At 51.7% G+C, this 10,740-nt stretch overlaps 1 protein-coding gene across 2 annotated transcripts; it reads left to right on the top strand.

The window, feature by feature from the left end:
* The first annotated feature begins 783 nt into the window (after positions 1–783).
* PRCC (proline rich mitotic checkpoint control factor) lies at positions 784–8,935 on the top strand. Of its 2 annotated transcripts, none has more exons than XM_075283210.1 (7): positions 784–1,982; positions 2,884–2,931; positions 3,898–4,452; positions 4,536–4,631; positions 6,803–6,946; positions 7,272–7,337; positions 7,853–8,935. In XM_075283210.1, the coding sequence occupies exons 1-7, from the start codon at positions 927–929 to the stop codon at positions 7,937–7,939; spliced, it is 2,052 nt and encodes a 683-aa protein (XP_075139311.1). In that variant the 5' UTR covers positions 784–926; the 3' UTR covers positions 7,940–8,935. The 2 variants fall into 2 exon arrangements, with proteins under 2 accessions (XP_075139311.1, XP_075139310.1); XM_075283209.1 differs by having other exon boundaries at positions 4,533–4,631.
* Positions 8,936–10,740: the final 1,805 nt, after the last annotated feature.

The following is a 10,740-nucleotide window of genomic DNA, read 5'->3' as shown; positions in this document are numbered from 1 at the left end:
CTGGGGGATGTTATATTGTGTGGGGGCCACTGAGGGGATGTTATACTGTATGGGGGCCACTGGGGGGGATGTTATATTGTGTGGGGGCCACTGGGGGGATGTTATATTGTGTGGGGGCCACTGGGGGGGATGTTATACTGTATGGGGGCCACTGGGGGATGTTATATTGTGTGGGGGCCACTGGGGGATGTTATATTGTGTGGGGGCCACTGGGGGGGATGTTATACTGTATGGGGGCCACTGGGGGATGTTATATTGTGTGGGGGCCACTGGGGGGATGTTATACTGTATGGGGGCCACTGGGGGGGATGTTATATTGTGTGGGGGCCACTGGGGATCTTATACTACGGGAAGGCCACTAGGGTGGGACACTATACTGTGTAGGGTCCACAGGGGGAGCCAATGGGGACTGGGAGAATATTAAACGTCCTTAAAGGGGCTATCCAGTCCCTAATATTGATAGCCTTTGCTTAGGACAGACCATCAATACTGGAGAACCCCTTTAAGGTCAAAAATTGCCTGGTCCCTAAAGAGTTACTATGATTGTAATCTCATCCCCCTCTATCATTACTATAATAATACATCCTTTATATTCCTATCATGTAGTTGTGTCAGGTAACAGGTCGCAATGGCTGCTGGGAGTCGTAGTTCTTGCTGTCAGACTTCAGGTAAAATCTCCCGCCAGAGACCACAACTCCCATGATCCCTTTCGGCCGCCCGCTCTCGCAATAGGCCGCTGGCTATGCCGCGATGGCTGTCGGGAGTTGTAGTCGCAGTGGCCGCCATAATGCACGGCGGCCTGTGACCTGTCTAGTGTGAATCCGGCGGCCGGGAACGTGGCGTTGGTGAGCTAACACGGGACGAGAGCCGGGGCCTGGAGGCCGTGAGAGCAGCCTGCCCCGTCCTCCTGCCCCCAGGCCGCAGCCATGTCTCTGGTGGCCTACGCCAGCAGTGAGGAGAGCGACTCCGAGTCGGAGATGGCGCCAGAGTCTTCCGGGGGACTCCTGTCTAGCCTGCCCCCACCGAGAAAGGACGGCCCTCCTGGACAGGCCGAAGCCTCGGGCTATCCTGCGACGTATGCCCGCCAGTCACCGGGAGAACAGGAGCAGCACAGTCCGGGATACTACGGGCCGCCGGGGGTGTACGGACTCAGCTACCCGCCAGGGTATGGACCCCCGCCCCCTACCTATGGCTCTCCAGGCTATCCCACCAGCCCGGGGTATGCAGGCTACAACCTAAGCTTTCCTCCTCCTGGTATGAATCTACCACCCCCACAAGGTGGACATGGTATGGCCCTGCCACCGCCTCATGGTGGACCAGGAATGAACCATCCACCACCTCATGGGGGTCCTGGGATAAACCATCCACCTCCCCATGGGGGACCTGGAATGAACCATCCACCACCTCATGGGGGTCCTGGGATAAACCATCCACCACCTCAGGGTGGGCCAGGCATGAACCTTCCCCCTCCCCAAGGTGGTCCGAATATGAATGTTCCACCTCCTCCAGGTGGGCTGTCCCTTCCTCCCCCTACTCACCCCAGCCCAGGACTGAATTTGCCCCCACCTCAAGGAGGGTCTGGACTACGCTTACCCCCACCCCAGAACACACATGGTTTGAACCTACCTCCCCCGCAGAACAATTCTGGCTTAAATTTGCCTCCCCCTACAGGCGGTCTTGGTATGACCCTCCCTCCTCCACCGCAATCCGGTAGCGGACTTAACCTGCCGCCCCCTATGGGCGGCCATGCGATGAACCTCCCGCCACCGCAAGTGAGTGGGGGGCTCAGCCTACCGCCACCTATCAATAGTCAAGGACTGAACATTCCCCCTCCTCAGCAGAGCTCCGGCTCCTCCATGGCGTTACCTCCACCAAAAGTCACCGGCCAAGGGATGAACCTGCCACCGGAGAAAGAAAACTCAAAGCCGAAGAAGAGAGCGGAGCCCGTAAAGATCAGCGTCCCCGAGCTGCAGGCGGGAGACGTAAGTGATAAACCGCTATATGGCGACGCGGTCACCCGCCATGACAAATACCGCTCTGTGCCAAGGCTCTCAGGGAGCAAATACTTGCTAGTTTTGTATTGTTGTCCCTCCATTATTCCTCCTGGAAATCATTATTATTATTATGACCGCCGCCATGCCGGCCGGGTGAGCGGGGCCCGATGCCGACGTAGTACGCGGCCGCGCTGCCACCCGTGCGGCGGAGAGCACTGTATAGCCTGCGGAGGGAAAGCTCATGCCGGCTGCTGTGCCTGACGCGGCACACGTCTCCTGAGCATGTACATGGTGAGTCAGCCTGCGCGCCCTAGTCTGGCTTCCCCGCCAGGGTTTGACAGTCTGATGACCCGGCGGGGACCGTTATCACGTCCCGCTGGTGCGCTCGGCCAGTACGGGGGCGCCACCGCGGAGGTACGGCCTCGACGCTGGGGTGGGGGAGGGGCCACAGGTGCACAGTGGGGCCTGGGCTGCGCTGGGGGTGAGGGGTCGCGGGTACTGCTAGTGTGTAAATAAATGGACTAGAGGGTGCTACTCCTTCCCCTTTCAGATGTCATAGTGTAAAAATTTAGGGGGATGGTAACGCCCAGTAGTCAGTTTATTCATACATTTCCAGGAGGAGCAACAGAGGAACGTCCACAGAATAAAGGTCTAAGATGCTCCAGAGTTGTCATGTAATGAAGAGGGTGAGTGATTGGTGGAACAGATGTGACCGCTCCTCTATAGGACATTGTAATATGAAGGCAGTCGCTGACTAACCCACTGTAATAGGGACAGGGTGTCCATGAGGTCGCAGCGTCGGCAGACACGTGACTGTGCCAGGGATAGTTGTCTCAGTACAGTCGTGTCATCTGACTAAACCCCTGTATGTTTTGTCTTCCCTCTGCAGTCGGATTCTGATGAAGATGAGCCAAGTCGGAAGAGAACGGTCATTCAGGTGAGTCCGCACGGAGCCAAGGACTTGTCAGACATACTGACACCAGGGTACACGCTACAGGACAGCAGAATATCCCGCATGGGTCCTATTCTACTTATAGGGATCTTCCAATGACCTGTTCTAAGCAGGAAGCAGACAGCACTGTTCTCCGTGTAGTGGTCGGATCGAGGTACTGCAGTTTAGCTGCCATTCACTTAAATGGGACCCAAGCTGCAGTACCTCAGTTCTGCCACTGCACAGAACAGCGCTGTCATCTTCCTGCTCTATTCTCTGTGTATCTGTTGCCAAAAACAACTGGTTGGGGGTGCCAGACCCCACAGATCTGATATCCTTAGGATTGGTCGTCATTATTTTTATTATGGAAAACCCCTTTAATCGCAACGGCCATTTAAATGACTTATCCTAGGTCATCCATTGAAGACAGCACCCAATTACTAGAACCCCTTTAAATAACTGGACGCCGGACCCCTGACAATCTTCAGCTGATAACCTATCCTCAAGATAGGTCATCGGTTTATAATCCTGGAAAACCCCTTTAACGTTGATTGTTAAAGGGGTAGTCCGAGATTAAAATTTTGATGACCTGTCCTTCTGATAGGTAAACAGGAACAGATTGGTGGGTTTCTGACACCTGGGACCCCCAAAAATTCGTTGCTTGAAGAATACCAAGCACAGCGCCGTACATTATATAGTGGTTGTGCTTGGTATTGCAGCTCAGCCCATTCAATTGAATGGGACTGAGCAGAGATCAGTCCCATTCAAGTGAATCACACGGCCTGCTTCGAACAGCTGATCCACGGGGTCCTGGGTGTCTTGCTCCTACTGATCTGCAGTTGATGACCTGTCCTAAGGATAAGTGTTCGATTAATAAGCCCAAAAAAGTCACTTTTGGGGGCAGTTTGGAAATTGGCTCTTACCTGTTCGGTTGATGCTGCGTGCTCTCACCATCTCCTTTCTTGTTTCCAGAGCTCCAAGGAAGGCTTCGGTTTGTCGTCTTTACTCCCTCAACCAAAAAACGCCCCCGGCGGCGAAGCCAAGCGCCAGCTCCTCCCCTACAGCTTCCTTAAAAAGGCCTCCGAGGCTCCCAGCGAGGCCAAGCTTCCCAAAGCGACTCCATTATCTAAGCCCAAGCTCACGGCCAGTCCCGAGGTCTCCCACACGCCATCGCCGTCCGCCATCAAGGCGGCAGCAAAGAACGCGGCCCTGCAAGTCACCAAACAGATCACCCAGGAGGAGGACGACGACAGCGACGAGGAGTTCCGGCAGGGCAACTTCTTCTCCCTGTCAGAGAGCAGCGAGGCCCCTGCCGCCCCGTCTGAGAGCTTCACCTACCCGCTGCCTGCCGTGAATGACGACGAGGGGCCGCCCGGGGTAGATCCTCTCGAGCTGCAGAACGACGCCGCAAACGCTCCTCTAGAGTTCAAAACGGCAGGCGGGCAAGGGTCCAGTCAGCAGTGGTCGGCCATGTCTGGGGAGGACTACGGTGACCAGCAGTACGGCCAGTATCCGGAGTACTACCCGGTAGGTGTCTGGTGTGGCTTCTGGTGTGGTCCTTACTTGGGTCCGGGCCCGTGACTGATGGCTGTTCTTACTCTCCACAGCAGGGGTATTATGGCAGCGGGTACTACCAAGACCAGGAGCAGCCGTCCTCCGCACAGCGAGACAGCGCCCCCAGTGACTCCTTCATGGACGATGAAGCTGTAAGATTTCTAGTAATTTTCTACTTTCAGAGGAGGAGGTTTAGCTGTGGTCCTATTAGGACTACTCGGTGCAGTCCAGGTCATACAGTCGTGTGATGGCCTCATTTCCTGGACATGCCCTTTAACCCCTTCCTAAAACCCGCCATAATGGTAGACCGTACGCCGGGTCTTTACAGATGGAGGTGCCATAGCCGCTGGGTCTCTGCTGTATTGTACAGCGGATACCCAGAGCTAATGCCCTGAACATAAGCACTGCTGTTTGTGAGGCCGGGGTGTTGGGGGACATCATTTTACTTTGGGGTTGGGAATACAGTTGTATTTGGAAGGTGGGGAGTCAAAAACGAATATCGAAAAATATTATGGCAGGAAGGGATTAAGTACGGAGCAATAGACCCACAGTCAGGCTGGTCCTGGACATCCCCTTTAAGTACGGAGCTGTAGTCCCACAGTCAGGCTGGTCCTGGACATCCCCTTTAAGTACGGAGCTGTAGTCCCACAGTCAGGCTGGTCCTAGACATCCCCTTTAAGTACGGAGCTGTAGTCCCACAGTCAGGCTGGTCCTGGACATCCCCTTTAAGTACGGGAGCAGTAGACCCGCAGTCAGGCTGGTTCTGGAAGTCCCCTTTAAATATGAAGCAGTAGTCTCGCAGTCAGGCTGGTTCTGGTCATCCCCTTTAAGTACGGGAGCAGTAGACCCGCAGTCAGGCTGGTTTTGGGCATCCCCTTTAAATATGGAGCAGTAGACCTGCAGTCAGGCTGGTTCTGGACATCCCCTTTAAGTACGGAGCAGTAGACCCGCAGTCAGGCTGGTTCTGGACATCCCCTTTAAATACGGAGCAGTAGACCTGCAGTCAGGCTGGTTCTGGACATCCCCTTTAAGTACGGGAGCAGTAGACCCGCAGTCAGGCTGGTCCTGGACATCCCCTTTAAGTACGGGAGCAGTAGTCCTGCAGTCAGGCTGGTTCTGGACATCCCCTTTAAATACGGAGCAGTAGTCTCGCAGTCAGGCTGGTCCTGCAACTTTGCCCTATTTACTAATATACCCTGCACAGACACTAAGTTTATGGGGTGCGGGTGTCGGAGCCAGAGAGGGGGGGGGGTCATGGGAATGCCGAGAGTCGCCCCCTACAGATCTCATGTTTATTAACCACTTCAGTACCGGGCCAATTTGTGGTCCAGGACCAGACACATTTTAGGTTTATTTTGTATGTGCGGTTTTGAGGGCTGTAACATTTTTCTCGTATGTCTCAGTCAACTAATTTTTGCGTCTTTTTTCGGGGACACATAGGGCTTTATTTTTATGTTGTTTTTATTTTCGAATGTGTTTTAATTTTTTTTATATCCGGGAAAATATAAACATAATAGGAGGGAAATTGTGTCTGGGTTTCACTTTAAAGTGTCACTGAAAAACTTTATAAAATAGTTTTTCCTCTCTGTTACAGTAATTTTTATTTTGTATGGTGTTGTCGGGGGCTGGGCTATAACCTTTAATAGCGGCGTTTTATTAGCGTATTCTTTTTTTTTTTTTTTTAATTTATTTATTTACATTTAAAAAAAAAAAAAAAAACTTTATTATATTTTTATTTTATTTTCCCAGATTGTGTCCCCATAAGGTGATAAGAGACCTTTGGGGACATCTGATCACTTTTTTTTGTACTGGAGGCTGATTTCTCCTATAACTGGGGCTGGTACATTTAGCCCCAGTTGCAGGAGGAATCCAGCCTCCTGCACACTGTATACACAGCTTACTGAGCTGATCTGGAGTCCTGTAGGACCCAGCAGCTTTTGCAAGACTCTGCTCCCAGTGGATCACGTGACCGCCGGGTCAGAGGGCAGCTGAATTATGGCAGCATCCATAGCTGTGTATACAGCGCTCATTGAGAAGGCAGAGGAGGTAATAAATCTTCCCTGCTTTCTCTCTGGGAGCTGAAGTTACAGCCGGCTCCCAGCTTCAGTAGCTGCACGATCTCCGTGCAGCTACTGTGTTCTGACTGGACGTACCGGTATGTCCTGTCAGAACTAGGCAACCACTATCCGGACGTATATAGTCTATGGGCAGTCCGGGAGTGGTTAAGAGATTTGTCATACCAGATAAACTACTGTGCACAGAAATAACTTTATTTGTACGCACGCGACCGTCCTCCTCATCACCTTCCTTATTGCTCTTGCAGTTTAAGCGGCTCCAGGGTAAGAGGAATCGGGGAAGGGAGGAGATCAATTTTGTCGAGATCAAAGGCGACGACCAGCTGAGCGGTAACCAACAATGGCTGACCAAAGCGCTGACTGAGGAGAAGAACATGAAGTCCTTCAGTAAGGTAAAGATGGCGGCATGGGCGGGTTATCCCTACATGTCAGGAGGTGGTACTGGTGCCCCGTCAGGCAAGTGAGAATTTGGGCATCGCTCCTGACTGAAGCCATGGGGGGGCATTAGGTCTATCATTAACCCCCGCACTGCAGGATCAGCGGTCTGAGATGAGTCCAATTGGGCGCTGTGGGCGTCGTCTCCTCTGTTCCTCTGCGGCGCTTCCGGTCAATCTCACCCAGGTGGTATTGGGTGTAAGGTTTAGGGGTGAGAAGATCGGAATATTGTCACGTAATTCAGGTTAAATCAAGTTAATTTTTATGTTTTTAACCCTATAGAAAAAAGGAGAACAACCGACGGGACAGCAGAGGCGGAAGCATCAGATCACCTACCTGATCCACCAGGTAAGTCCTGGCCTGCAGAGGGCGCCACATCTATAAGGATCACCTGTGGTTATTGTCATTGATGCCATATACAGGGGGGGGATTTGTCATTCCCACCATATCTTCTGTTCTCAAGATGGCGAACATGGTTCAACATGACCAGAACCAGAAGGGTAGGAACATAGGGGGCGCAATCCCTGCAGTCAGGGAGCAAGATTATGATGGTTTCTTGCTATAGCGGTGTCCCAGCCCCTTGTATACACTGTGAACACTGCAGCCCCTTCACTGACTATCAAGCACAGCGCCGTACATTGTATAGTGGCCGTGCTTGGTATTGCAGCTCAGCCCCTTTCACTCGAGCTGTTCCTGATGATATCCTAGGCACAGGGAAGATACTGAAGCTCTCGTAGACATTATTGCTTCTTTAGTCTGAATGTTGGTCCCCACCAGCCATATAAGGATCGGTTGTCCATGGCCATCTTAAAGGGATCCTCCCCGTACCATGCAGACTATCTCACAAGTGGCTTTTCTTGCAGGCGAAGGAGCGGGAGCTGGAGCTGAAGAACACCTGGTCCGAGAACAAGATGAGCCGGCGACAGACACAAGCCAAATACGGGTTTTGATGACCCGTCGCCGACTGGTGGGGGCTCGGTTGCCGGAAATGAGACTATTATCAGATATTGCCAAAATGGATGGCGCCCCCCTCACCATCGCGTGTCACGTAAAGACTGTGGCCGAGCTCCTGCCTTTTTATTAATGTGATTAACTCCTGAAACGCTGGACTGCTCTATGGGGTTTGGCTTTCTGGCTGGCACTGAAAGGGTTTGTCTGTATAATGTTTGTGTGAGAGGTCACGGCCTGGCTGTTTTTGTGGCAGGTGGTGGTCGAGGGACCCTCCAAACCAAGCTTCACCCCCTGGAATGAGAACCTGGACGACTATTTTTGGCCATATTTTGCAGCCCCATCGACCAGTGAGTACACCCAGGACCCCCGCAGATCTAATATCGCAAGAATAGGCCATCGATATTAGAAATCGGATAAACCCCTTAAATAATGGCCATTAACTACAAGCACAAATAAGGATGGGGGTCCCTGAGCCCCCTGTGTGATTCAGTAGGGGGTCCCTGCGCCCACTGAGGAAGCCCAGTCTGGCACTCTTGGCCCCCATGGGTCACACAGGGGGCTCCCGTCTTTGCTTTCATTTTAGAATTTCAATGACAGTGCCCTCTGTGGGCCATACAGAGGTACTACAAGCTATGCCCCAATCTCGCCCTGCAAATGTCGGCCATGGCCTCTCCCATTCTGTATACAAGGAAGACGGATGGCGCGGGCTGTAAGTTATCAGCGGAGGGGGCCGTATTATGGCGACACACCCAGATGAACTGACGCCGCTGACCAGCCCGCCGGGATGGCGCGAACCAACTCAATGAATTTAGAGCTATTTTGTGATGTGAACTTTTGTACATAATCTAAACTGTATATATATATTTTCGAGTTAACTCTTTCCCCTCCCCCACCTTATAGCTTTTTTTGTCTAATTCGGAGGGTTCAATGCCTGGAACAGTTTGTGGTTTCATCTAGTTAGGATAATTGCTCTGCTAATAAAGTGTTAATTTAAAGGTGCTGATATTTAAAGGGGGCTCTGGTTTTATGGAGTGGGTGTGGCTATAGGAGAGGTTGCAGTACCGAGATCTACCGCCAGATGTCAGTGTATCCCTATAGGGCAGGGTTATGGAACCTTCGGCTCTCCAGCTGCTGTGAAACTACAACTCCCAGCATGCTCCATTCACTTCCATGGGAGTTCTAAGAACAGCAGAGACAGTAGGCATGCTGGGAGTTGTAGTTTTGCAACAGCTGGAGAGCCGTACGTTCCCTACCCCTGCTATAGGATCCTCATATATAGAAAGAAACCCAGACGTGAGCCAAAGAGCGGTTCTGTATTTACATATATGAGCGGTATATCCTTTATACAGACTATTTACAGGTTACATAACCATTGTAGCATGCCCCTAGTGGCAGAGACTTGGTTTAATTTTTCATGTAGATTGTGAGCCCCATATAGGGATCACAATGTCCATTTTTCCCTATCAGTATGGCTTTGTAGAATGGGAGGAATCCACGCAAACACGGGGAGAACATACACACTCCTTGCAGATGTTGTTCCTGGCAGGATTCGAACTCAGGACTCCAGCGCTGCAAGGCTACAGTGCTAACCACTGAGCCACCGTGTTGCCCCCACCTAGTGGCAGAGACTTGTAATTACACACATGATCTGATTTTACAGCTTGTTTTTAGGCTGTGCAGTGTGGAGATAGAGTGCGCTACTTGGAAACAGTCAGCAAGCAGGAAAGGTGCAACAGATGGCTCTTAAAGGGATCCCACTTTGATTTATTTTCATACCAAAAGTAATAATATACTGTTAAAGGGGTTGTCTGTGGGGTTAAAATGTCCTTGTCTGATACGGCAAGGGGGGTTCTGAGCCCTGAGTTGTGTGATCGGAGCCAGCCCCTGACCCTTGGGTTCTTCACCCCCTCCCCTGACCTCACAGGTAATTTACCTGATCAGCCCCAAATTACCCTGAGATAAGGGGAGGGGGCTGGTTCTGATTGCTTGACTTGTTTCGCAACCAGGCTCCAACCTCCAATGTCCACCGGTTCAGTTCGCAACTCCCCGCAGTGCCCCTTTTTCAAAGTGTTTACTTGGACTTGTATTTGGATGACCTATTGTTAGGAAAATTCACCAGTATGTGATTGGTGAGATCTGACACCCAGGACCCCCACGACCAGCGTTCATGTGAGTGCTGCAGCCTCCTCACTGAATATCGTGCACAGCGCCATCCATATCACAGTGACCGTTCTTGGTATTGCAACTCAGTCTCATTCACTTGAATGGGACTGAGCTGCTGCTATTCCATGTGACCGATGAATGTGATGTCATTTGCACAGACAGCTGATCGGTAAGGGTCCTGGGTGTCTGTCCCTACCAGTTAGGGAACCTATCACTAGTTTTGGACACTATAAACCACTGTCATACTGCAATGCCTTTACAATCATGTAAATGTATGTAGCACAGGCAGGACAGCATTAAAGGGGTTGTCCAGGGAGTTAGGTTACTTCCTCTGGGGTGGAGGTTGCGGCCATGTTTTTACCTGATCCCTGGCTCTCTCTCTGCCTTTCCCGTTGTCTCAGGTAGTGGCTACAACATAGCCGGACCCTATAGCATTGGTATAGTGGTGGTCCCCATGACCTGACCTGAGATCACAACCAGCCTGTAACCTCCAGGTCCAGCAGAAAGTAAGTAAAACACCCTGCACCGCCCCTTTAATATGGTCCGTCTGCCTCCTTAACCTCAATCACATTTAGGGTTCCTGGCGAAAAGCGCTAATCGTTTGCTTCTAGTTTTGTGGCGTGAACAAGTCAAATGC

The sequence above is a fragment of the Leptodactylus fuscus genome, chromosome 7, assembly GCF_031893055.1.
Source record: "Leptodactylus fuscus isolate aLepFus1 chromosome 7, aLepFus1.hap2, whole genome shotgun sequence".
NCBI lineage: Eukaryota > Metazoa > Chordata > Amphibia > Anura > Leptodactylidae > Leptodactylus > Leptodactylus fuscus.
The sequence above is the reverse complement of the archived record's forward strand: the minus strand, read 5'-3'. Positions and strand labels throughout refer to the sequence as shown.

Bases quoted from the DNA above. Each gene is read 5' to 3' on its own strand.
- PRCC (XM_075283209.1), top strand. From the start codon at position 927: ATGTCTCTGGTGGCCTACGCCAGCAGTGAGGAGAGCGACTCCGAGTCG. The intron at 4,632-6,802 runs GTAAGATTTCTA...TTGCTCTTGCAG, and splicing joins CCTTCATGGACGATGAAGCT to TTTAAGCGGCTCCAGGGTAA. The intron at 6,947-7,271 runs GTAAAGATGGCG...TTAACCCTATAG, and splicing joins ACATGAAGTCCTTCAGTAAG to AAAAAAGGAGAACAACCGAC.